The sequence below is a fragment of the Vanrija pseudolonga genome, chromosome 4 (genome assembly GCF_020906515.1).
Source record: "Vanrija pseudolonga chromosome 4, complete sequence".
Classification (NCBI taxonomy): domain Eukaryota; kingdom Fungi; phylum Basidiomycota; class Tremellomycetes; order Trichosporonales; family Trichosporonaceae; genus Vanrija; species Vanrija pseudolonga.
The window spans coordinates 1,702,727-1,726,736 of NC_085852.1; the positions used below are offsets into that span (position 1 = coordinate 1,702,727).

Here is a 24,010-nt window from a genome sequence, read left to right on the forward strand (position 1 = left end):
CAGTGGCCCATTGTTGTGGGTCTGTGCAATCGGAGGGGACCATTTAAGCAAAACATCAAAATCAGTCGCCACCCAAGTTGACAGCGAACCAAGCCAAGGTCGACGCCAACAAGCGTCCTGCATACGGCCTTTGCATACATTATCAGCTTCACGCGCTAGCCTTGACCACTGCGGCCGAGCTCTCCACAATAGCCTCCACAAACTCGTCGACGTCCTTGTCGGTGATTTCAAAGTTGAGCGCCAATGTGCCACGCTGCGCCATCCAGAACCCGCGCTCCAACATGCCAAAGTAGACGAGCTCGAGGGCGGGGAGCTGGTCGTCCTTTGGCAGGTGGCAGTTGATCTGGTTGATCGATCCGAGGCCAGTGACGACAAACGGCGCGCCCGCACCGCCGAACGCCGAGTTGAGCTTCTCGCGCAGGCGGTCGCCGCGCTCGTTGAGGTCCTCCAAGCGCTCGGGGGTGAGGATCTGCTCGATGGCAGTCGAGCCAGCAATCATGGTCAGCGGCGAGTTGTTGAACGTTCCACCGTGGTTGACGTGGTCCGGCCGGCGGACGTCGAAGCTGTGTGTGAGCGAGGCTACATCAGCACCACTCACATGCTCATGATCTCGGCCTTGCCGCCGAACGCGCCAAAGGCAAAGCCACCACCGAAGAACTTGCCGACGGTGGTCATGTCCGGCGTGATTCCCAGGAGCGACTGGCGACCGCCAGTTGCGAGGCGCGAGGTCTGGACCTCGTCAAAGATGAGCACCGAGTCAATCTCCTTGGTGTAGTCGCGGAGGCCCTGGAGGAACGCCGGGTCGGCCGGAATCTAGGGATTAGCAGGGCCTGCAGGTATTGGGGACCACTCACACAACCGCCCGCACCAAGCATGGGCTCCACAATCACCACGCCCACATCCTTGGCAACCGGGCTGAGAAGAGCCTTAGTCCCCTCAATGTCGTTGTATGGGGCAATGATAAAGTCCTGCCCCGGTCAGTTACGCCGCCCATCGGCAAACGCACAAATGGAACTCTCAAGGCGCCGGGCACGTCGTTGCCGCCCGGCTCACCCGTGTGAAAGTGGGCGAGCAATGATCCATGGTATCCTCCCGAGAAGACGACGACCTTCTTGCGCTTGGTGTGCTTGAGCGCGGTGGTGATGGCGAGGAGGTTGGCTTCCGTTCCCGAGTTGGCAAAGCGGACCAAGTCCATCGAGGGGAAGCGCGACGTGAGGTGGTCGGCGAGGCGCGCCTCATGCGTCGTGTGTGCGCCGAACTGGAGGCCAGAGGCGAGCGCCTTGGTGATAGCGCCGCGGAGGATGTCGTTCGACTTGCCGTAGATTCCCGACGTAAAGTCGGACAGACTGGCGTTAGAGAAAGCAGCGCCCTCGCCACTCACAAGTCACGGTACGTATGCCCGTCGACGTCGGTGACTGTCGCGCCGGACCCCGACTCGATGAACAGAGGGAAGGGCAGCGTGATGAGCGTCGTGCGTGTGCCGCCGCCGGGGAGGGAGACGGTGGCCTTGTTGAACGCGACGAGCGAGTTGGGGTTACGCTTGGCGTACGCTTCGCGCGCGGCGTCGAGCGCAGCGGTGAGCGTGGGTGAGGGTGCCATGTTGGTGATGGTAGTGGCTGTCTGGGAATGTGCCGAAGGTCGTTATTTATGACGTTCGTCGACGTACGAATCGATGGAATGCAAGTCGAGCCAAGTCGAGCCGATTAGCCGATGGGTAATACTTGTCCGACTTGGTGGGTAATAACCTTCAGCGATGTGGGTAATAGCGGGATGTTGATGTGTCTTTTGATGGCCTCGAGGTGTGTCAAGGCAGCGCGCGATGTGTCAAGGACGCGCAGGATGTGTCAATTGCGTTGCTGTCCGAGTCGTGTCGTACTGCAAGCAGCAAGCGAGATCGTCGACTTGAACTATGCTGCCAAGGCTGCGCGGGGCCTTTCGACGGTTACGTTCGGCCCCCGACCGAGCTCCGAGCACCGAGGGGGTGAGCGGCTACTAGCCGCCCGCCCAGTGGCCAAAAAATGACTCGTAACGAGGCGGCAATGGCACCTTCGGCAATGGCGAGGGGAGTTGGCGCTGTCTCATGTCTGATAATCTCTCAGAATCGGCAGACAGGGCGCCGCTGTCGCAGATAGTGCGAGTGATACGAGACTTGGATGTGAAGGCGACATTGGTGTCGGGGTATGGGGAGGTCAATCCTCGATCCTCAGGGCCGGCCCTAATCCATCATCGGCGGAGCGCAACTGGGGTCGTCGCAAAGCGCAGGGCGATAAGCACGCAGCGGGCCATGCTCGGCCGACGATACCGCGTAGCAGGTACAGAGCCGTTCAATCCCTTACAGAGAGGTGGCGGCCTAGTCGTCCAGACCGGATCGACCGGAGGCCGGAAAGCCGTTCCACCTGGAACCCAGAACGCGTCGAGTTGCGAAGTTCCGTGCACTCGGTCCGAGGGGTTGATATCAGATAGATAGGTCCCGGATGCACAGTGTCGCATGTCGGTCGACTCGGGTCTTGTTGTGGTGGACGCGGGTCCTACTCTGAAGCGACAAGCTACGGCGCGCTCGCGCCGGTGCTGAGACGCGCATCAGCGGGCCTGGCCACCACCACTGACCGGCCCCACATCCCCCGGCCAGCCTCCCAACACCGATGTGGGACTCCAGACAGCCCACAACAAGGTGCATGCTTGCCTGGGCGCCGGTGCGCCGTACCAAGCTCTACTGAGGGCTGGCCGGACCGAGCGCACCCAGGCTGCGCAGGCTGGGCACGCTTGGCTGACCCGCGCCTGGACCTCTTGGCTCGCGGCACCCATGCCGATGAATGCATGGATGTCTGGCCATGGTCCACAGACAGACACGGTCCTCGCATTCCTCGGTTCATGTCGGCGCGTCTGCATGACTGTACCTCTCTCGCGCATGCATCGCCCCCAGCACAAGCATACGCACAAGCCTGACAAAGACAGTCACGATGGGTGACTTGGCACTGTGCGTGGCCATATACGGCGCCGGACGGCCGTTATCCGGACCGACTGCCGAGAGGCCCTGGGTGAGACGAGGCACAAACCCAGAGACACCCAGCTCGACCACTCTGTCCACCCCGCCCACCCAAAGCCAGTCTACCGGCGCCGGCAGACCGTAATTGTCGGTTCAGGAGCCGGTGGGCACGTGGAAATCTCCGCATACGATACACCACGTACACCACCAGCTGGGTATCCCGCAGCGTCGTCGGTGCGGCTTTCGCTTGCGCGCCACTGCGATCGATTCCCGGCCCCGCGGAGCACTGGGGGCCAGCATGGGCTCGGTGGGTCTCCGGCTCGGTCGGCCGGCATACAGGCATATTCTTAGCGTTGCGCGCGGATTATCTCGAGCGCGAGATGGATCGATGCGGCGCCGGGTCAAACGCACGTTGGGTTGTATAAAGGCTAGCGTGCCGCAGTGACCTCATTTCCCCACACAAACAAACAACCCGACATGGCCACTGAGCGACCCCAACTCGACACCAAGGAATCGCGCACCTCGCACGTCGAGGACTCCAAGGCGCCGGCCACGGCTGCCCCCGCCGAGACGGGCACACAGGACCTCGCGGCAACGTTCTACGCCGACTATGCGGGCCAGCAGCGCGACATTGGCCCCGAGGAGAACAAGCGCGTGTTGTGGAAGATTGACCGATACCTCATGCCCATGTGCGTTGTTGGTGTGCGCAAAGCCAAGGCGCTACTGACGCTGACGCCAACAGCATCTGCTACATCTACTTTTGCCAGCAGCTCGACAAGTCGACCCTGTCATTTGCCAGTGTTTATGACCTGAAGCAGGCCGCGAACCTGAAGTAAGTGGCGAATGGCACCACGTGGGGCGGCGACCGACGGTGGTGCCGCGGTCGATGCCGGTGGTGGCGCCTGCTCTCGTCTGTTTCTCGTGCTCGAGCTCACAGTCCCAGGGGACAGCAGTATGCGTGGCTCGGCTCGATCGTCTACTTTGCGCAGCTCGTCTTCCAGCCTCGTGAGTGCGCGCAGCCAGGGACCGAGCTGATGGCCCCACAGTGTCCGTGTACGCGCTTGTCCGCTTCCCCGTCGACCTCTGGATCTCGGGATGCTTCCTGGCGTGGGGCGCGTGTCTGTGCATCATGACGGCCATGACCAACTTTACCGGCCTGGCCATCATGCGCTTCTTCCTCGGCGGGTTCGAGGCGTCGATCGCGCCGTCCATGCTCATCGTCGTGTCCATGTGGTGGACGCGCCGCGAGCAACCGCTGCGCAACAACATCTGGTACTCGACCAACGGCCTCGCAGCGATCCTTGGCTCGCTCATGTCCTGGGGCCTCGGACACACCAAGACGTCGCTGTACAAGTACCAGCTCATCTTCCTCGTCCCGGGTGTGAGTGGTTAAAGGTGTCTCGACGTGGACGACGCAGCTGACAACCACCAGATCATCTCCGTCGCCCTCGCCATCCCCACGTTCTGGCTCTTCCCCCGCCACCCCGTCAAGGCGCGCTTCCTGACCGAGGACGACAAGTACGTCGCCCTCGAGCGCATCCGCCTCAACAACACGGGCACGCAGAACACCGACTTCAAGTGGTCCCAGGTCCGCGAGTGCCTCGTCGACCCCAAGTCGTGGATGTGGCTCCTGATGATCTTTACTGTTAGCGTCGTCTCGGGTGGCATCACCACCTTTGGTCCTCTTATCCTCAAGGGTGGGTCTGGGATATGTCGCAGGAGCTTGCTAACCCACAGGCTTTGGCCTCTCGACGTTCGACACGATCCTGTACAACATGATTCCCGGCGGTATCTCCATCGTCTCGAACATCACCACGGCCCTCATCATCCAGCACACAAAGTACAAGGCCCCGGTTGTTTTTGTCGCCTCGCTCTTCCCGCTCGCTGGCGCTGCCGCGCTCTTCACGCTCCCGCACACGACCGACCACAAGAGCAAGCTGCTCGCAGTCTACTTCATCCTCCAGGTGTACCAGTGCATCACGCCCATCGTCTACTCGTGGTGCTTTGCCAACACGGCCGGCCACACCAAGAAGACGACCATGACGGGCATGTTGTATGTGGGCCTGTGTGTCGGCAACGTGAGTGCAGCGTCCCCTGTCGTCCCAGCAGCAGCACTGACCCCTGTCCAGATTGTCGGCCCGCAGCTGTACAAGGCCAACCAGGCGCCAGAGTACAAGGAGGGCCTCGAGGCCAACCTCGTGTGCCTGTGCGCGCTGTCGGCGCTCATCGTCGCCCAGGCCCTCTACCTCAAGTACCTGAACCGCCGCAACGTCAACCGCCGCCGCGCAAAGGGCAAGACGGGCCAGGTGCTCGACTACTCGCTCGAGGCGTCGAGCCGCTGGGCGGGCCTCCGCGCCGACCAGGCGGCCAAGGACGCGGCCGAGGGACACCAGGAGGAACACAACGCCCAGGCGTTCATGGACCTCACGGATCTGCAGAACGAGGACTTTATCTATTCTCTTTAGGGCGGTTGTGGGTTGTTGGAGATGGGGAGAGGGAAGAAGAATGCAACTGTTGTGATGGGTCTCATGTCGTTGTTCATGTACTGCTGGGCTAGGCACACACAGCATCAGCTTGGCAGCGGTCAAGTGGCGAGCCAACCTGACCAACCTCTTGCACCAGGGGCAGGTCGTCCCAGCTGCAAAACACCTCGATTCGACCTCTAAGCCTCACTATCGCCCACATCTCGCTGCTTGGCCTCGCTGTATACCCACAACATGTCCTGGTACCCGACCAAAGACGTCGTAGTAGGCGTCCTCGGTGCCGTGGGGTTCTTGGCGTGGATAATATTCGCCATCGCGACGTTCAACCACCCAGGCTGCGTGATCTTCCTGACGTTTATGCCGTTGCTCACGATCATGCGGCTGCGCGACCAAGTCGAGCCGCTGGAGAAGGCCCGGCGAACCAAGGCTGAGCCTCTGCTCGGCCAGCGAGACCCGTGGTCGACCGTGCTGGCGGCGTACCGCGTATGTCCAGCCCACGACACTCACTGACGGCTCAGTACGAAGACCTCTCCCCCGGCCGCACCCTCGCTCGGCTGGGCGTGGCCGCCGTACTCGGCAGTCTTGGAGGAATGCCGCTCGCCGCATGGAACGACAGCATGCTCCTCGTGACTGCTGCGGCCGTGTTCGGACTCGTGACAACGCTCGGCCTCTACCGCCTCGAAACGGGCTCTCTGCCAGACTTCAAGGAAATGGTCGACCTGTCGGCCATGTCGACTGACGGCAAGAAGGGCCTGGCATGTCGCGCGCTCCAGGCCGCCTTCTTTGCTGTCATTCTCTACCGCTCCTCAGCTGGGCTTAAAGTTTCGTTTTCGTGGATGTTGCATATGTGGGCGCATGGCTTGGCTCAGGACTACGAGCGGCGCGAAAGGAACAAACTCGATGCCACCCTCCCGCCGTGTGTGTGCGCCGACGGCCTGCCACCGTGCTCGTCGCCAAAGTGCAAGCACAAGTCAACATGGCGGCTGTTCTCGTGGACAGTGGCCATGCGGTACGCGTACGCCGTGTTCTTCTGGTACGCCGCTGCCCTGCTTGTCACGGCTCTGGATCGCGGACAGGCCATCATCAATGCGCGCAACAAGTTGACCATTGTAGCGCCATAGACCATGTACTTACGCCTGTATCCAGCCAGCCACAGACGAGACGGCATCAATGGTACATACATAGAGCGATGGACGAGTGTAGATACAGGAGACCGACGCTATATAGGGACGTCGCTAGGGCACAGGCCGCTGGAGCCTAACCTCGACAGCCACAGCTATCGGAGTACGGGCGCGCGCTGTGATCTGATCTCCGGCACGGCGAGTACGTACCCTTTTGAAGGACGACGTCCTTGCCTGCATGGTCGAAACATTGCCGTCACTCTTCGGCACTTGTGGTCGATACGATGTGCACGAGGACGGTGAGAGGAGCGTGCATGTCGTACTGCACATATGTACTCGCCCAGCATGCTAGGCACACACATCATCACTCTCCTGCCAAGGCGTAAGTAGTAGGTAACATGGGTGGGCAACCTGACTGACCTGATACAGCAGGGGATCGTCGTCGATCGTCGTCGAAACAACGGCACTGCGCCGTGGAAACGTCACTATCGCCCCCACACTCTTGCTTACTGTATCCATACGACGACATGTCCTGGGAACGGGCGGGCAGTGCGCTCCTGGCCGCGCTGTACATCCTGGCCATTATCGGATGGGGAGTGTACGCGGTGCGTACCTCCAACGAGCACTCGACCTTCGGCCTGTTGCTACCTATATTCGTCCCACTCTCCCTCGTACCGATAGAGGACGAAGTGGAGAGGCAGAAGCAAGAGGGGGGCAAGCTCAAGTCCCTGCTGCTGCTACAGCCCCGCGCGACGTGGTCGACGGTGCTCGCATCCTACCGTGTATGTGGCGCGGCTGAAACCACACTGACGACTCCCCAGTATGACGATCAGCCCCAACCACGCACGCGCGCCCTCGCGCGTCTGGGGGTCGCTGGCGCCCTGGCGAGCATTGCGATGACATGGTACGCCGCCTTTCGCATGAACATGCTGGGCGTCATCGCGGCCACCGGGCTCGGCGTCTGGCCACGATTGGCATGTACCGAGTTGAAACTGGCGCCCTGCCTCCCTTGCACGCGGTCGCCCCCATGTCGGCAGACGGCAGGAAAGCGCTCGCGTGCTATGCCCTCAGCGGCGTCGTTGGCGTCCTCGTGCTGTACCGGACTGCCGTGGGCCATCCGCCCTCGACAATCGTGTTTGGGATCATTGGAATCGTCGGGGCCGTGGGGCAGGCGTACGCCGAGGGCGAGAGAGACGCCGTCGCGGCGTCCCTCCCACCATGTACCTGCGAGGATGACGGGCCACGCTGCGCCTCGCCCAAGTGCAAGCACGCGCCGAAATTGCGCCTGCTGTCGTGGCCCATCGCGGCGCGGTATACCTGCGCAGTGTGCTTCTCGGGCGTGATGGCTCTGGCCGCAGCCGCTGGGGATCGTGGACAAGTCGTCCGCGCCGCGCAGGAGAAGACAAACATCGTAGCCCCGTAGCCCATGAAACACCTGCACATCATTACCTCCCACAACGTATGTAGGCCGAGTACGTGGGCTTGCTGTGACCTCGGGTGGAGCGAGCACATGCACATACGCTCCTCGGTGCGCCACGCCTGAGATGGCAACGTCGCAGCCAGCCAGTCAGCCACCTGTGACATCCCCTTGCTTCTGTTCCTTCAGTCGATCAAACGTCGCACATGTGGAGTGCGGCAGTCGGAGGCAGAGCTGCTGACGTCTGCCTGCAGTGCATGCAGTGTTCCCGGTACTTGGCACTCGGTCCGACCCGCACCTCCCCTGCAACCCCTGCCCTGCACGGTAACCAGATGTGATGTGAAACAAAGTCGCCGCTGCTGCCGCTGGCTGCCTCGCTGCCTCGCTGCGAGGCATCCGTTCGGCCAAGAGAGAAAGGCAAGGTCGATTCGCGTCGCTCACGTCATGGAGACCGGGGAGTATTCGTAGTGACGGCAGTCAGTCGGTCGGTCAGTCAGGCGATAGCGTCTCTCCTCGACCACCAGCCTGCCTACAGTACCGGATGCCGAATGAATTGGCCGAGTCATTAACGGCGCGATCGCGGCTCGTAGTCGTGGCGTACTTCGTACTCTTGGTACTTAACGCGTCGTGCGCACACATACCTCGACACTACACTCTCCACAACATGTCGACAGCGGCTCAGAGCTCACGAAGCCTCGCATACATGGCCGCCACGGCGGCGCTCGCCCTCGTGGTCGTCCATGTCAAGAGAGCGACAAACGTCCCTCGCTTTCCTGGCCCTCGCGCTCGTCTGCCCCGCCTACGCGATCCACCGCAGCTTTGTCGGCCACATGCAGTCGGCGCTCCCGCCATGGGCGGTGCTAGGGGCCGTGACATCCGCCATTGTGGCGGCGTACGCCGACTACCGTGAGCGGCACCGGCAGCAGCAGCAGCACCGGCAGCGAGTCAATGAAACGCCGCGTCAGTGCACCTGCCAGCAGCAGGCCGAGAAGGACGCGTGCAGGTGCCAACCACAACCTGAGCTAGCGTCGGAGGACGCCGAGAGGGCCGAGAGCGTCGGTCGCGAGACCACCATCGCGGTACAATACGCCGTGATGGTGGGCACGTCGGGCGCCCAGTGCCTCATGGCCTTTTGCCTGGAGCACCGACTGGCCACAGCGGCAGGTATGTGATCGGGTTCCGGGAGCCAGCACCGCCTTGTAGTACGATATGTACGTATTCCCGCCATGCCAAGTAGACAATAGCGCGTAGGGTATGCCCCGGAAGCAGTTGAACCGACGCCGTGTACCCTGGGTTTCAATCCATCTAGTGCAGGATCATGTGCAGGATGCTTAATGACCCGTGGCCTGGTGACCGGTCGTTGTGGCCTGGTCCGCTCGTTCTTCATCGCCTTTAGGGCTGTTGCGAGCAGGGCTCGGCACTGTTGGAGCGACCGACACGTCGTCGCTAGGATGTACGCTGCCCGAGCAGCGAGGACCCAGGGGGAGGGATGGGCACAGAGAGAGAGAGAGCGCTGGCGTCGTCATGGGAAGAAAGAGAGCACTGCCGTCGTCACGAGCTACTGTAGCTTGCTGGAGAGGCTGTGGAGTGGAGTGTGTGGAGTGTGACGCGTTGTGTGGTGGCTCTACAACGCCAGCAGCTGCCCGGCGCCGGCCTAATATAAGCATGATATTCTTTGCGGCATGGCATGTCGTTAATCCATCCGGCAATATTGGCCGGCGGTGACGACCGCAGACCGCCAACGTGCCACAACCCTGCTATGGTCACGGGACCTGCGTGGGACTGACTGCTCGATCAACCCCTATATATATGTAGTGACTTGCACCTTGCACAGTCTGCGACGTCGTCGTCATCGTCGTCCAAATAGGATCTCTGCGGGAGGAGTGCGACACGATAAACAACCTGGGGAGCAGCGGTGACGAGCGACTGGAGTCTCCAGAGCCCCAGAGGATGCGTCCGAAGCACCCCCTGAAGGCAGGCACGAGACAGACAGGGGGAGGGTTGTCGTCTCCTCTGATCCTCTGCCCGTGCTGTTGCTAAGCCTTGCCAGGCGATACGCGCGGGACGGAGCAAACTCCTGGATTCATGGCGTCGCAAACCCCAGTTTGCCTTCAGCGTTCAATGCCAGCGCTTATATTAGACTGACAACCAGCGTTGTACCGGTACACCGTCAGAGATGGATCGGAGGTACGGGAACGTATAGAGTTAGGGCTCATGGTGGCCCACCCACACACATATATGCACCCCGTGTGGGCAGCAGCACGTTGTTGTGTGCTTTGGCCTATTCCGGTGCGCCGGTGCTCTGCTATGCTCTCCGCAACGCACACTGCGGCAGCAGCGGCCTCACCACCACGACGGAGGGCGTGGGTATAACAAGCCGTGGGGAACGACGGCGGCAGCCACAGCGCCTTGCCGTCCGTCCGTATCCCTCACCTTGGTTCTGCACTCTCCATCACAACAATGTCTGGTGAGTCTGCCGTACCACGGCCAGAGCGAGCTGACCAGCAGCAGCCATGCTGTCCAACGACACGAGATCACGGCTGGCGTCCATCGGCATTGTGATCGCGTACACGGGGTACGCGATGTGGGCGCTCGCCAACCTGGGCCGGTTTGGCGGCCTCGCGACGTTTGGCCCAGTCTGCCTGATGGTCTTTTCAGTCATCCTGTACGGCGAGGACGAGATCGTGACATTTCCCCCGGCCGTGAGTCGAGTCTGGCTTGGCCGAGGCGCCCCGCTGACCAGGGCCAGTTCACAAACGCCGGCGCTGGCAAGCCCCTGGCCTGGACCGGCTTCCTCGTCTCGGCAGCGTCCATCGCGGCGGGGTGGTTCTTCCTCTGCGAGGTCGACCTGCTCGGCATCGTCGTGTCGCACCACGTCGGCCTGGTCGCGACCATCGTGCTGTACTTTGTCGAGACGGGGCTGTGGCCCAGCGTGAGTTGCTGCAGCACCACGCAGCCGGTGCTGACCTTGCAGCTCGGGTGCCTCACGCGCACGTCGGCCAACCAGCGCAAGTCGATGATCGCCCGCGCTATCCAGTTCGGCTGGCTCCCCATCGCCATCCACTACGCCCTCACGTACCCCAACACCTGGACGCTGTCCGCCATCGGCATCGGCGCATGCGTCATGTGCGCCATTGGCGGCTTCTTCGCAGAGTACTATGAGCGCCTTGAGGCCGAGCGCCTCGAGGCACTCCGGCTGTCCCTCCCGCTCGTGGACGACAAGGGCGCCGCGAGCAAGGAAGGGCCCGTGGAGATTGTCGAGAAGGAAGTCTCGACGGCGTCAGCCCGGTACGCCATCTGCATTGGCACGTCCTTCGTCACCACTCTCCTCTCGGCCATCTTCCAGTCGGAGCGCGTGCGCAACCAGCTGCACATCCACTTGTAACCCAGCATCAGAAGAACAATCCAACGTTAATGTGTAATGCATATGATGATGATGATGTCGTCTCGTGCCTCCGTCGACGGGGGAGGCAGGCTTTGTGATTGTGATTGACTTGATTCATCCAGACTATATTGACCGTGACTAACTTCATCCCTGGAGGCCCACTACACCGAGTTCGAGTTGTCCTTGCACGACCACGGACCGCCTCCAGCCGAAGTGGCGATCACGTCGAGCACGGACCCGTACGTGCCCGCGACGGTGATGAACAGGCCGAGGAGGGAGCAGAGGATGTTGAGCGCAAACACGGCGCGGCGGCGCCACTGCTGCCGCTCCTCGGTGGACACGAAGCGCCAGTTGTCGTGCCACCAGAGGAAGACGTACGGCCAGATACCGACCGTGGGGATGATGAGGGCGCCGACGAGCGAGATGATGCTGCCAAAGTTGGGGATGGCGCTGGCGATGATGTACCCGAGCACAATGTTGCCCAACATGCAGCCGAACCAGGTGACGAAGTGTGTTGGCGAGTTGGACGTGAGGTGCGGGCTGCCCTTGAGGATGAGCACGAACCAGTGCTTGCCGGCGCAGTGGGCGAAGAGGGTGAGTGTCGCCACGAGCGCGGGGAGGGCGATACCGTACGACACTTTCTTCATGAGCGGGCCGGCGGACCCGAGCGCAGGCGACGAGACGTACTGCCCGCAAAAGCCGTACACGACGCCGCCGATGACGAGGTACAGCACCGTGATGAGGAGCATGGACGAGATCATGGCCCTGTTGAACCGGCGGGGGTCGCGCATCTCCGAGGCAATGTTCCAGCTGTGGCGTCAGCGTCACCTTGGCTCGGTGGCGCCACCACTCACAACATGGGGGTCGCGCCGTAGCTGAACAGAATGGTGCTGATGCCCGCGATGGCCTGGGCAAAGGTGGGGTTGGTGGCCACCGAGAGGCCCCTGTCCCACGGCCCAGAGGCGGGGGCCGCGGCCGGCCGGTCCTGGCGCCCGACGGCGGCAGCGAGCGTGATCACCGAGGCGAGGAGGGTGATGAGCCCCACCCACCCGATCCAGGTGACGGTGCCGAGCGTGCGCACGCTGCCGACGATGAGCCCGCATGCAGCTGCCACGGCGACGAAGACGGCGGTGCACGCGCCGTGCGTCGAGACGGCGTTCAGGCCTGTCGAGAGCGACACGATGGCCGACGAAGTGATAAGCATGTAGTCTGCGCCCGGCGTTAGCGGGCGGCGTAGGCAGGTAGCGGAAGCCGGTAGGACGTACACAGGCCAAGGCAGGCGTTGGCCGCCATGCTGGCGGCGCGGCCTCCGACGATCCCGGCGGCATCAGCGAACGCAAACACCTCGGGGTGGCGGAGCTTGAACCGTCCAACGTGCGTCGCGCAGTCTGTGCGCGTCAGCAGCTGCGCTCAGGCGGGGTGGGTGGCACCTCACACGTCGTCAACGCCATCATGGCAAAGATGAGGATGATACCCGGCACGATGCCGAACGTGAACAGCACGCTCGGGATCGTGAGGACGCCGAGGCCGAAGTTTGTCTTGGTGAGGAGGACGAGCGCGCCGGTAGCGGATACCTTGTGTGTGAGCGCGGCGCGCAAGCAAGGACACTCACATTACGGTAGTTTGGCCCGCCGTCTGTGATGTCGCCGAACACGCCGTCCTTGATCACGGCGGGACCGACGACATAGTCGCCCCCCTTGCCCTTCTCGTTGTTGTCGGCGGGGGCGGGGCTGGGTGGTCTGAACGTCGAGGTCATTTTACTAGCGATGGGTGTGTGTGCAGCAGCACCGTCGTGTCGCGGCAGGTTTATAACGAAACAACATCATCCCCTCTCTGCTGTCTCTCTGCTGCCCATCGTCGAAAGCAGCCATACACGCCCACTACATGACCGGACTCGCCGCGCCGATAATCCACCTCGACCTCGGTCATTACGAGCAAACACAAAACCTGATTCACCGGTGCGTGGCGTCGGCCGAAATTTTAATCAGGACAAGCGCGGGGCCCGGTGCGAAGATAAAGAGATGGATCGGAACATGTGCACGGCGTTGGCCCAGTTAAACGAGCGGCATTGCACAGGGCAGGGCACAGGCGGCCGTAGGGCGGGCGGCTCCGCGGTGGTGCGTGGTGCGTGGCACCGTGGCACTGACACCGGCACCGGCATCATCGGGTGTGCTATGTGGGCCAGTTTGGCGGCCAGGCTCGGCGTGTGCGCTCTCCGAACTGCTGGATGTCAGTGCACAGCGATACCGGCACCGAAGGGCCGGGGGATCGGGGGATCAGCTGACGCCGGATCCACGCGAACGGGCATGTTCCGCCCCGTGGGCGTGGCGTTGTGGCTCATCTCTGCTGGCGGGTGAGTGTTCGCGGGGGACTTGCTCCCTCCCCATGGGACGCTGGAAACGAGGCGGGGGACGTGACTTGCCTTGATCGTTTGCGAGATACCTTGCGAGAGTGTTTGCGAGATTGCGTGCGGGGTTGTGGGGATGCAGGTCGGGGTGTGCATGTCGCTGAGGTGGGGCGGGGGCCGGTGGATGTCGAGATGGGGAGGGGGGTCGGGTGGCTATCGCCTCGGCCATGGCCATACATGTCTTTCCAGACAGGCAGTGGCAAGGATCGTCGTTCTTCATTCTTCCTCTTCCCCACATACCGCTGCGATGGACGCGTCCCACCTCGACCTCGCTCGTTGCGGGGCATGCTACAGTTCGTACATCTTCAGCACACCGCTCATACGCCGGAACGCCCGTCAATCGCGGCACACGCGCCTCCTCGCCGCCCCTTGCATCCCCCCCCGTCCCTCAGCCTGTCATATACCCCGGGGTCCAACCTCTTCATCCATCCGCAGCAGTCGCGTGCGCGATGTCGTTCCAAAAGCCGCACCCGACGGCGATCGTGACGGCACGTGATTATCAGGCCATCGCTCGCATCAGCATTCCTACCATTCCTCGTGCTGCACGCAATGCTGACTGACTTATGGGGAACTACTACATATGCTGCCTGGCCCATTGCGGCGGAAAGAGACGGCCCACGCATTCCCTTCCTCAGACACATCCCTCACATATGTGTAAGCAGTCTGCGGCGGCACACCCGAGGCAAATGGTCGCCGCCGCGCTAAAGATAACAAGTGGCCGCATCGCGCCGCATGATGCTGCATACCGCGTCACGTCATTGCCATTCTTCATGTCATCTGCCCTCACCCCCTCCAGCGCTATAAAGTGTCTAGCATGCGACAAGGTTCCCAGACCACAATTGCTTTGCATCCCCCACCATGGCCCTCCGCAACTCGCAGCGTATCTGGATCCTCAACAAGGCGCCCACGGGCCCCATCACGTCCGAGACGTTCAGGCTCGAGACGCGCCCCCTGCCTGCCCTCACGGCCGGCCAGCTGCTCGTGCAGGTGCAGTACATTTCGAACGACCCGGTCCAGCGCACCTTTATCTCGGCGGGCCCCAACGCCATCATCAAGCCCGGCTCGCCGCTCCGCTCGTCGGGCGTCGCCAAGGTCCTCGAGAGCCAGAGCCAAAAGTACAAGGTCGGCGACCGCGTGTTCGGGCCGTTTGGCTGGACCGACTTTAGCGTCGTCGACGACTCGTTTGTGACTGCCCCTGCTGCGTGAGTGAGCCAGACCCCAGATGGCAGAGCTGACCGCCCCCAGCGAGCTGCCCGGCAAGCCGTACGCGTCCATCTCGCCCCTCGGCATGACGTCCCTCACGGCATACGGCGGCGCGATCGACGTGCTCGACGTCAAGCCCGAGCACACGGTCATCGTGTCCGGCGCCGCGGGTGCCGTCGGCCAGGTCGTTGTCCAGCTGGCCAAGAACGTCAAGGGCGCCAAGAAGGTCATTGGCATCGCTGGTGGCCCGGAGAAGGTCGCGTACCTCAAGTCGATTGGCGCGGACGCCGCCGTCGACTACAAGGACCCCAACTGGAAGGACCACCTCGCGGCCATTGTCGGCAAGGACGGCATCGACCGCTTCTTTGACAATGTCGGCGGCGACATCTTTGACCACATCCTCACGGTGCTCAACATCCACGGCCGCATCGCGCTCTGCGGCCAGATCGCCGGCTACAACGGCCAGTACACGCCGTTCCCCCACTTTGTCGAAATTGCCTCCAAGCGCATTACGCTCCAGGGTGGGTGAAGATCTAGGAAGCTAATGCTGACGTACCAGGTTTCACCGTCGGTGACTACATCACCCGCTGGGCCGAGGTCTCCAAGGAGCTCCGCAAGCTCATCGACGAGGGCAAGCTCAAGGTTGACAACGCTGAGACTGTCGTCCCGACCAAGATTGAGGATGTTCCCACTACCTGGACCCGCTTGTTCGAGGGCAAGAGCCGCGGAAAGCTCATCACTCAGCTCGAGGCGTAGGATCCGGCTGTGTATGTAGCCAGGCTGTGAGCTGGTCTGGCCAGGAAATGCTACACCACGTTCACAAGAATCGCATCTCATGTTGTTACAACTGACCGCACACGTCCTACTGCTTGACCGACTCGACCTGGTGAACCACCGCCTTGTCCTTCTCATCGAGGTCGCGGATCGCCGACTCGCGGGCATCCTTCTCGGCCTCCTCGGCTCCGTCGAGGTCCTTGACCCAGATGGACCACACGCCGCGGCGGTTGCACTTGTGGGCCCACATGCCCATGCCGTAGAGCATGAGGGGTACGAAGCCCGTCATGGGGATGAGGAACGAGAGGCGCGACGACGTGACGTCGGCCAGCGCAGCCTGCATGGACGGGTATGCCGCGCCGCCGGACACGCCGGCACACAGCAGGCCGCCGCCGATCTTGGTGTACCCGCCGAGGTTGGCCACTGCGATCGAGTAGATGACGGGGTAGCACGTCGACTCGAAGAGGAAGATGATGAACAGGCACCCGATGCCCGCCTTGCCGTGCAGGAGGGACGTGAGGATCGAGAAGATGACCAGGCCGACGCCGTTGACGGCCAGCGAGAATGCCGGGTCCACGTAGCGCAGATAGCCGACGCCGATGAAGCGGCCGACGGTGAACACTGCCTGGCAGCCCGAGAGGATGTTTGCGCCCATCGCCGAGTCGTAGCCGCCCTGCTCGATGACGTAGAAGACGGTAAAGGTGGCCACGGCGACCTGCGCGCCGACGTAGAACCACTCGGCAGCGAACCCGAAGAGCGTGTGGCGCTGGCGGAGGAAGCCGCGCCAGCCTTGCTCCTCCATGGTCTGCTCCTCTTCCGGCGTGACGTGCTGGCGCACCTCGGGCAGCTTGGCGAAATACACGCCAATGTTGAGGAGGAGCGCGAAGACCGCCAGGGCGAGGTAGACGTACTGCACTGTGCCGAGCGAGTCCTTGTTGGCCTCGTTGAAGAAGGCGTGCGCGCCGATCTGCGGGCCGACAACGGTCGCGATGCCCTGGGTCCGTCAGTGGCGCCGGCAGCTAACACTCACGTTGAACGACTGCGCGAGCGTGAGGCGGAACCCCGCGTGCTTGGCCGGGCCAAGCACAGTGATGTACGTGTTGGCGGCTACCTCGAGTGTGGCGATGCCCGACGCCGCGACGAACGTGAACGCGACAAACATGCCATACTTGCCGTACTTTGCCGACGGCCAGAAGAGGATCGCGCCGATACTGAACAGGCCGAGGCCGATATGGATCCCCTTCTTGTATCCGATGCGGCGCATGACCCACCCCATGGGTGGGGACACGAGGAGCTGTGGCGTGAGTGGTGCCTTGCGTGTGGCGCGGCTTACATAGGCGATAAAGTACGAGAACTGGAGGAGCGTTGTCTGTACCTTGGTGAGGTTGAAGTTGTGCAGGAAGTGCTGGTTGAGCACGTCGAGCAGGCCGTACGACAGGCCCCAGAGGAAGAACTGGCGTGAGCTGGCATGGCCAGGCAGGAGCCACTCACGAAGGACGTGACGAGGCTGAACGAGAAGATGAGCTGCCCGCGCGACAGCTGCGTGTAGTCCTGCGCTTGGACTGCCATGGTGAAGACGTCTTGTGGGGAAGAGCAAGTGAGGTGGAGCAGCAAGTGTGGGGCCCTGTCGGCTGCTCTCGCTGCCCTTTATCACGTTGCTCGCCGGCGGCATCGAACGTCAAACGACCCCGACATGTCGGATGGCCCCAAGCCGGGGTTAGTGGGGCGCGGTGCACGCGCGCAGACAGACAAGACAAACATCGGCGACTTGGCGACGGCTGCTCTGCCTGCTCGTCGTGTGGGAACGGCCCCGCCACCGGCGACATTTGGCCACTATGACGCCAGTCGCCGGGGCCTGGGGCCTCGTGGGGTGGGGCAGCGCGCTTGCCGGCGGCTTGGCCCCCGCACGACAGACCGTGCTGCGGGGCATTGGGCTGGGCATCGTGCTTTGTTAGAGACGGAGGTGCTGGGAGATTGGCAACGAGCGGGATAACATGCAGGTGGGCGAGGGGCAAGGCCCGCGGTTGGGGCAGCGCTCGACTGAGAGGGAGAGAGGGCTAGTACAGCGCCTGATGTAGCAACTGCGCTCGTAGCAGCGGAGGCACGGCCGCTCCTCGTCCGCTCGCATGGCACAGCGGGGTAAGGGGAGGAGGTACGCGCTCGGCTGTGCGCTTTGAGTAGTAGTAGTCGTAGTAGTGCGTGTATTGCCCGTAAGTGTTGTCCGTGTTGCACATGCTCCGCACTCTCAAACCGCCGGAGACGAGTGGCACTACTAGCCTAGGCTGCCCTTGCCGTCCCTCACGACCGGCATATCAATGCGCCGCGGTGCGTCGCCAGAGCTGGCCTGGAGGTAGACGATCCAAAGCTGCTTGCGAGCGAGCGGCCGACAGTCCTCCGTGCATGTCCGGTATCGGCCGTCGGGGCCTCGCCCGCTCGCCCGCGTGAGAGGCGTGCGTTGCGAGCGGCCTGCGCTCCGCCGCGACGGCCTCGGTACAGCCCAACCCGCGTTCGGAGCGGCATAGCTATCGTTCCGGCTGGCGTGTCGGCGAGCAGTGGGCAGCGGCAAGAGTAGGCAAGTCGCGGCTGGTGATGGCAGTAGTTTGCCCAACAGCTCGCTGGCAGTTGCACGTGGCCTGGGGACCCGGACGCCGCAGACTCGAGCACACGGCGCCCGGCGTCGCCGCGGTGCGGCAGGCGGAGTAAGTACTGCATAAACTCGGTGTGTGCACCCAGACGAGAGGGATCACGCGGCGCTTCCGAGTGCCCGAGCACGCCGGGTGGGCCGATGTGCCGGCGCTGCTGCTGTATAGCGCCGACATACGGCACGGAATGGCGTGGTACCTACCTACCGCGCTGGTGTGCGTGCCGCACCCGACCGAGCCGAATGGCTGATGATCGAAGGGAGGCGAGATAAACAATGGCAGCGTTGCCTGGGCTCTCTGGTTGCCCGAACCAAGCAACGCTCAATAGGCCGTAGCGCCGCAAAGGCAGGCTACGTCGCTCGATTCTCGGCGATGAGATGGCGCTTGGCGTCATCTGCTTGGGTGGGTGGGTGGTGGGCAGTGAGGTGAACGTGCGCGTCGGTGACGGCCCCCTGTTGATTGAGGGGATCAGCAGGGCTGGCTTCTAGGGTTGCTTCAGCTACATACATTCTTCTCGACTCTGCCCTCCTTGCAAGGTGTCGCTCAGCACCCATCATTGACGCGTGGGCCGGTCCATGGGTTGGACAGTGCTCACCACAACACTTGACAATCTCGGCGACATGCCCCCCTTGCGGGCAAGCCAATGCGGCTACTAGCAGTGCGCAGCTGATTATGAACAGTTGGCCAGCTTTGGCCTGACGTCGCACGTCTCCTAGAGGTCCAGGCTAATGGGTCGATCGGCTTACAAGGTTTCTGGGCGGCAAGAGCAGACCGAGCTGGCAGTCTCTCTGCCCACCCCACCCACCACCCAGCAAGCACCCGCCAACTTAGCTCGACTTAGAGCCGCATTGATCGACCTTAGTGCATCGGACCCCCCTCCTGTGGTGGCATGCCGCACTCCGCCCGCATACGCAAGCCGGCGCATACATGGCTGGCCAACATGCGACAATTGAGCGTGCGAGGTGAATGCATAGAATGCATCCGGAACGGGGTAGCGGGGGTGTCTCGGCTGCACAAGGAGAGAGGTCGGACAAGTCCACCACAGACATGATCAATTGAACGGACAGGACAGCCCTCTCGCAGACGAATATAGCACACTGCACCAAGTGCCCAAAGCTTGACGTTGTCGCACCTCGGAGATGAGTCTTCGACACTATGCATATGATAGACGCATGACGAGCTAAAGGGTGTTACCCTGCCCACAGCAGAGACGACAGCGCGCCAGCTGCCACCCAATGTGGCACGCGCACGCTGCCTTACGCCCGGTGACAACCCATGCTGTTGCTCAATAATCAATCACACCCCACGTCGCCCAAACAAGGCACACCGCGCACATGCACTCTAATCACCGTTGGTTTGCCTTGCTAGCTCTGTTGAATTAAGGCCGAGCGAGGTGGGCGCGATCTTTGACCTACTCGCTGTGTTTGGGCCAACAACGTTACGTGGTGTTGTGGTTCTGGCGTGGGCGCGGCGCGGCGCAGGAGGGCTCTACACCAGCCGGCGGCCTCGCTCTCTCTTCGGTCTTGAGCAGGCCGCGTTTAAAGCAAGAGCCGAGAAGGTCGCCTTTCCCACCCCAAGGTCTCCAAACACGCAGCCCGCACCATGAAGTTCAGTCTCCTCGCCCTGGCCAGTGAGTCGCCGTTGCACGCCAGCGCTGACCCCAGCCCTCGCCATCACTGCCCTCGCCAACAACTCTGGCGGAGGCGGCAGCGGCGGCGGCGCGCCCAGCTCGGGCGGCTACTGCCCCGACTGCAAGATCCAAGGCGTCAACAATGTAACCACAAAGTTCCTCAAGGGCAACTGCAAGTGGGCGCACAAGACGGACAAGAAGGACCCCAACTTCCTCATCAACCTCTCCAAGGGCCAGAACCCGCCGCTGCTCTGGATCGGGTGCTCCGACTCGCGCGTCCCAGAGACGGTGATTACCAACTCGCGCCCGGGCGACATCTTCGTGCACGTAAGTCGCGGTGAGAGACACAGCTGACGCCAGCGAAACATTGCCAACATGGTCCCGCTCACCGACGACAACTCGCTCGCGGTGCTCGACTACGCCGTGCTCCATGTCGGCGTGTCGGACGGTACGTGCGCCTTCTTCGGGCCTAGCTGACGCCCGCCCAGTCGTTGTGGTTGGCCACACCAAGTGTGGTGGCGCGACGGCCGCCTACAACGCCGTGCACCCGCCCGCGACGCCCGCCGAGCCCGTCACGGACGACCCGAGCGTCGAGAGCCACCTGACGAGCTGGCTCGCGCCGCTCATCGCGCTGACCAAGGCGCTGCCGGGGAACGCGACGATCGAGGATGTTGTCGAACACAACGTCGCCGCGCAAGTCGACAACGTCGTACAGTCGCCCGTGAGTGTTCCATGGCTGACCCCGCCCCACTGACCCCGCCCACAGATCGTCCAGAACGCGTGGAAGCAGGGCAAGGACGTCCGCGTCCACGGATGGGTGTACGACCTCGAGACGGGCCTCCTGCACGACCTCGGCCTCACGCGCACAAAGGCTGACTGCACCGACTAGGCATAACGAGGGGTTGATGTTCATAGCGAAAATAATATGGAGGACATTGCTTCGGTTGGCGGGGCGCTTAAGCATGTCGCCACAGCCGATATGCCACTGACTGGCCGCCAGTGCCGCCGGAAGGTGGGAGCACTAACTCTTGCCAAGACACCGCATCAGCCTACCCATCTGCACGTATGTAGGGCTGACTCCTATGCGACCATGCATGCTCACCCCGCGGTGCGCCGTTCAACCGCCCCCGCCGCGCTGCACGCCGAGCTGCGCGCCGCGTCAATCGCGAGCCACCGCGGCGGCTAGATAAACGTCGGGTGAGCAGGGCGGTTAACCCCGCACCGCGCCATAGCCGACGCATCGGCCCGCTACCACCATCGTAACGAGTCACCAGCGCGCACCAAGACGTGTTCACGACTGCACTCTTAAGCAAGCAGCATGCGGGCCTCGACAGCGCTGCTCACCACCCTCGGACGCGTCGTGACCCCCTTATCCTCACCAGCAAACATGACCCGCGCCACTAACCCCATCTCGACGGTCGCCGTGCTCCTGCCCCTGCCGGACGCGGCGCTCGCCAAGCTGCGCGGCGCCTTCAAGACAGTGCACTACCACCCCGACTTTACTCTGCCGGCCGCGGTGCGCCCCGAGGTCGAGTACATCTTCACCAGCTGGGCTGGCCTGCCGTCCGACGTGGCCCTCGCCGACATCCCCAACGTGCGGCACGTGCAGCTCGGCATGGCGGGCGCCGACAAGCTGCTCTCGTCCCCTGCCATCGCGGAGATCGCCAAGCGCGGCGCTGCGAGCCCGACAGTCAGCACGGCGAGCGGGACGCACGTCGTCAGCATCCCGCAGTGGGTCGTGGGCAACGTCATCAACCTGTTCCACCAGATGCAGAGCATGATCTCGTTTGCAAGGGTAGGTGCTCGGCGTGGCGTGGTGCGCGGCGAGCGAGCTGACGCCGACGCCAGACAAACGCCCGCTGGGCATCCGAGCCAGAGGTCGACATCGCCAGCCAGCCGTACTTTGCCCGCTCGCTATACGGCCGCACGGCCGGCATGCTGGGGTACGGCGCGCTCGGGCGCGAGTCGGCCCGCCTGCTCAAGGCGCACGGCATGCGCGTGATTGCCGCCAACACGAGCGGGAAGAGCACGAGCGAGACGGAGGTGAGGGAGGCCACCGCAGGTGGCCGACTTGGGAGTAGCATCGCTCACACCACCCAGTATGTCATCCCCGGCACGGGCGACCCGGACGGCAGCATCCCCTCGGCGTACTTCTCGACCAAGGACGCTTCCGCGTTCGACGAGTTCCTGTCCCAGACCGACGTGCTGGTGTGCAGCATGCCCAGCACGCCCGCGACGCGGGGGATGCTGACGGCAGAGAGGCTGGGTGGGTCGAACCTTGCGCCACCATCTATGCAGACCACTGACACCGCTCGCAGCAAAGCTCCGCCCCGGAGCCCTGCTCATCAACATCGGCCGCGGTGACCTCGTGTCGAGCGCCGACATCCTCGCAGCACTGGACAACGGCACACTCTTCGGCGCCGCGCTCGACGTGACCGACCCGGAGCCGCTGCCGGCCGGGCATGCGCTGTGGACGCACCCGCGCGCCATCGTCACCCCGCACCTGAGCGGCAATGCCGAGGGCGAGTTTGACATCGCGACGGACATTGCGCTCGAGAATGCGCGGCGCGTCGAGCGCGGCGAGCGGCCGTTCAACGTCGTCGACCTGGCCAAGGGATACTAGGGACGTGTATGCAGTTCTTGTTTGTGCATGTAGCTCTGGTCAGCTGCCACCCGCCGGATCGGTCTAGAGCTTCATCCGTCTTGTTCTGCCTGTCAATCTAGTCTGTCTGCTGTATCGTATCTCATCTCGCCTCACGGCGCCAGGCCACGGCCCTACGCAAACTTCATCTTGCTCGTCCTGATGCGCAGCCCAAGCCCAATGGCAATGAGCGGGATGCCGATGTAGAACGCGCCGACGCGGAGGGGCGTGTACGCCGGGCCGCGGGACACGGCCCAGGTCGAGTATCCGCCCGCGAGGAAGGCGGTCGCGAGGGACAGCCCGATGAGGAGGTATCCCGAGAGGCTGCGGTCGGCGTCAGCCTGCCCTCCGTCCCCTCCTCGCCCAACTCACCGGTGGTACTTGTACACCGCCTTGGCCTTTGCGCCGCCGCCGAACGCCGCGCCGCCCGCCCACACGCTCAGCCCGCCAACAAGCGCCTGCACCAGCACCCACAGCAGCGTCGCGCAGCCGAACCACGCATGCCACGTCGTGTAGTGCGCCGCGCCGTGCACCTCCTTGTTCCACCACATGAACGACGTGCCGACCGCCATGAGGGGCACGGCAAAGCCGGCAAGCACACGCTGGTGCGTGGCCAGGCGCAGCGCGCGCACGCCCGGCGGCGGCGTCGGCGGCTGCACCGGCGCAACGCCGAGCGCGAACAGCGTGATCGCGAGCGCGTTCAGCGGGGGGTGCGGCGCGAAGTAGCCCAGCGCGGCCACGTCGGCGGTCAGGACGAGCGTCCAGGTGAGCGGGAGGAAGAGGGCGATGCCGGCCTGGACACGAGCGTTAGCGAGTGTCGGGCAGTGAGTGGGGCGGGGAGCGCCGCCGACAACGACCGATACCGGTGTTGCACGCTCGGTCGCTGCGCGACCTCGCTACTCACAGCAAGCAGCCCGAGGCTCCACCTATCCCTAGTCGTCGGCGCCATGTTGAGTGCGCGGAGGAACGGTCCAGAAGGCTTGGGCTCGTCGTCGTCGGGGTCGGCGAGCGCGATGCGGCCGGTGGAGTCGTCGTCGGTGGTGGGCGAGATGTCGTCGACGTCTGCTGCCTCCTCTTCGTCGAGGAGCGGGCGCTGCGAGTCTGAGCGGCGGCGGGGCGCGACCATGTGCGCTGGGTGTGGCGAGTGCACGGTGGCGTGTGCGCGTGTGGTGGGAAGTAACCGACGCTTGCTTGATATGGACGTCTTTTGACTGGTCGTTGTCCTTGTCGTTGTTGCGACTTTGCTGCGCGATTACGTGCTGGCCACTTAGCGCGCACTGGCTTGCTGACAAAACGGTGTGCAACCACTTAGGCACGTTTA

The 24,010-nt window shown here is 63.2% G+C and overlaps 10 protein-coding genes across 10 annotated transcripts; 6 read left to right on the forward strand and 4 right to left on the reverse strand.

Moving 5' to 3' along the window:
• Window positions 1-71: 71 nt before the first annotated feature.
• On the reverse strand, window positions 72-1,824 carry BFAT (Beta-phenylalanine transaminase). Its single transcript, XM_062772472.1, has 5 exons — window positions 1,382-1,824; window positions 1,007-1,346; window positions 855-968; window positions 599-813; window positions 72-563 (listed from the first exon to the last, which is right to left on the reverse strand). The coding sequence occupies exons 1-5, from the start codon at window positions 1,597-1,599 to the stop codon at window positions 149-151; spliced, it is 1,302 nt and encodes a 433-aa protein (XP_062628456.1). The 5' UTR covers window positions 1,600-1,824; the 3' UTR covers window positions 72-148.
• A 1,639-nt stretch (window positions 1,825-3,463) lies between these two features.
• On the forward strand, window positions 3,464-5,458 carry SPCC757.13_5 (putative transporter; the record flags this gene model as incomplete). The annotated part of the gene is made up of 7 exons (XM_062772473.1): window positions 3,464-3,675; window positions 3,729-3,818; window positions 3,930-3,991; window positions 4,033-4,367; window positions 4,419-4,683; window positions 4,724-5,064; window positions 5,116-5,458. The coding sequence occupies 7 exons, from the start codon at window positions 3,464-3,466 to the stop codon at window positions 5,449-5,451; spliced, it is 1,641 nt and encodes a 546-aa protein (XP_062628457.1). The 3' UTR covers window positions 5,452-5,458.
• A 245-nt stretch (window positions 5,459-5,703) lies between these two features.
• LOC62_04G005914 (uncharacterized protein) lies at window positions 5,704-6,590 on the forward strand (the record flags this gene model as incomplete). Its single annotated transcript, XM_062772474.1, has 2 exons — window positions 5,704-5,952; window positions 5,988-6,590. 2 exons carry the CDS (start codon window positions 5,704-5,706, stop codon window positions 6,588-6,590), a joined length of 852 nt encoding a protein of 283 aa, XP_062628458.1.
• A 3,877-nt stretch (window positions 6,591-10,467) lies between these two features.
• On the forward strand, window positions 10,468-11,392 carry LOC62_04G005915 (uncharacterized protein; the record flags this gene model as incomplete). Its single annotated transcript, XM_062772475.1, has 4 exons — window positions 10,468-10,474; window positions 10,519-10,709; window positions 10,751-10,939; window positions 10,982-11,392. The coding sequence occupies 4 exons, from the start codon at window positions 10,468-10,470 to the stop codon at window positions 11,390-11,392; spliced, it is 798 nt and encodes a 265-aa protein (XP_062628459.1).
• A 161-nt stretch (window positions 11,393-11,553) lies between these two features.
• On the reverse strand, window positions 11,554-13,148 carry mtr_12 (N amino acid transport system protein; the record flags this gene model as incomplete). Its single annotated transcript, XM_062772476.1, has 5 exons — window positions 11,554-12,202; window positions 12,247-12,601; window positions 12,658-12,780; window positions 12,828-12,966; window positions 13,005-13,148. 5 exons carry the CDS (start codon window positions 13,146-13,148, stop codon window positions 11,554-11,556), a joined length of 1,410 nt encoding a protein of 469 aa, XP_062628460.1.
• A 1,500-nt stretch (window positions 13,149-14,648) lies between these two features.
• On the forward strand, window positions 14,649-16,062 carry yfmJ_1 (Putative NADP-dependent oxidoreductase YfmJ). Its single transcript, XM_062772477.1, has 3 exons — window positions 14,649-15,001; window positions 15,045-15,523; window positions 15,562-16,062. The coding sequence occupies exons 1-3, from the start codon at window positions 14,658-14,660 to the stop codon at window positions 15,756-15,758; spliced, it is 1,020 nt and encodes a 339-aa protein (XP_062628461.1). The 5' UTR covers window positions 14,649-14,657; the 3' UTR covers window positions 15,759-16,062.
• Window positions 15,865-17,345, reverse strand: gluP_0 (Glucose/galactose transporter; the record flags this gene model as incomplete). The annotated part of the gene is made up of 3 exons (XM_062772478.1): window positions 15,865-16,770; window positions 16,807-17,229; window positions 17,268-17,345. The coding sequence occupies 3 exons, from the start codon at window positions 17,343-17,345 to the stop codon at window positions 15,865-15,867; spliced, it is 1,407 nt and encodes a 468-aa protein (XP_062628462.1).
• Window positions 17,346-20,020: 2,675 nt separating this feature from the next.
• can_2 (Carbonic anhydrase 2) lies at window positions 20,021-20,937 on the forward strand (the record flags this gene model as incomplete). The annotated part of the gene is made up of 5 exons (XM_062772479.1): window positions 20,021-20,048; window positions 20,083-20,375; window positions 20,409-20,496; window positions 20,537-20,769; window positions 20,815-20,937. 5 exons carry the CDS (start codon window positions 20,021-20,023, stop codon window positions 20,935-20,937), a joined length of 765 nt encoding a protein of 254 aa, XP_062628463.1.
• A 498-nt stretch (window positions 20,938-21,435) lies between these two features.
• YPRB2_1 (putative protein in proB 3'region) lies at window positions 21,436-22,671 on the forward strand (the record flags this gene model as incomplete). The annotated part of the gene is made up of 4 exons (XM_062772480.1): window positions 21,436-21,843; window positions 21,897-22,091; window positions 22,149-22,314; window positions 22,367-22,671. 4 exons carry the CDS (start codon window positions 21,436-21,438, stop codon window positions 22,669-22,671), a joined length of 1,074 nt encoding a protein of 357 aa, XP_062628464.1.
• A 58-nt stretch (window positions 22,672-22,729) lies between these two features.
• On the reverse strand, window positions 22,730-23,901 carry LOC62_04G005921 (uncharacterized protein). The gene is made up of 3 exons (XM_062772481.1): window positions 23,594-23,901; window positions 23,062-23,483; window positions 22,730-23,013 (listed from the first exon to the last, which is right to left on the reverse strand). Exons 1-3 carry the CDS (start codon window positions 23,813-23,815, stop codon window positions 22,824-22,826), a joined length of 834 nt encoding a protein of 277 aa, XP_062628465.1. The 5' UTR covers window positions 23,816-23,901; the 3' UTR covers window positions 22,730-22,823.
• Window positions 23,902-24,010: the final 109 nt, after the last annotated feature.

Excerpts from the sequence above, each read along its gene's own strand:
- BFAT (XM_062772472.1), bottom strand. The coding sequence starts at position 1,599 with ATGGCACCCTCACCCACGCTCACCGCTGCGCTCGACGCCGCGCGCGAA. Across the intron at positions 969-1,006 it reads GCGCCTTGAGAGTTCCATTT|GACTTTATCATTGCCCCATA; the intron begins GTGCGTTTGCCG and ends TGACCGGGGCAG. Across the intron at positions 564-598 it reads AAGGCCGAGATCATGAGCAT|CTTCGACGTCCGCCGGCCGG; the intron begins GTGAGTGGTGCT and ends GCTCACACACAG.
- yfmJ_1 (XM_062772477.1), top strand. The coding sequence starts at position 14,658 with ATGGCCCTCCGCAACTCGCAGCGTATCTGGATCCTCAACAAGGCGCCC. Across the intron at positions 15,002-15,044 it reads TTTGTGACTGCCCCTGCTGC|CGAGCTGCCCGGCAAGCCGT; the intron begins GTGAGTGAGCCA and ends GACCGCCCCCAG. Across the intron at positions 15,524-15,561 it reads CAAGCGCATTACGCTCCAGG|GTTTCACCGTCGGTGACTAC; the intron begins GTGGGTGAAGAT and ends CTGACGTACCAG.
- LOC62_04G005921 (XM_062772481.1), bottom strand. The coding sequence starts at position 23,815 with ATGGTCGCGCCCCGCCGCCGCTCAGACTCGCAGCGCCCGCTCCTCGAC. Across the intron at positions 23,484-23,593 it reads GGAGCCTCGGGCTGCTTGCT|GCCGGCATCGCCCTCTTCCT; the intron begins GTGAGTAGCGAG and ends GCTCGTGTCCAG. Across the intron at positions 23,014-23,061 it reads GCGGTGTACAAGTACCACCG|CCTCTCGGGATACCTCCTCA; the intron begins GTGAGTTGGGCG and ends CGCCGACCGCAG.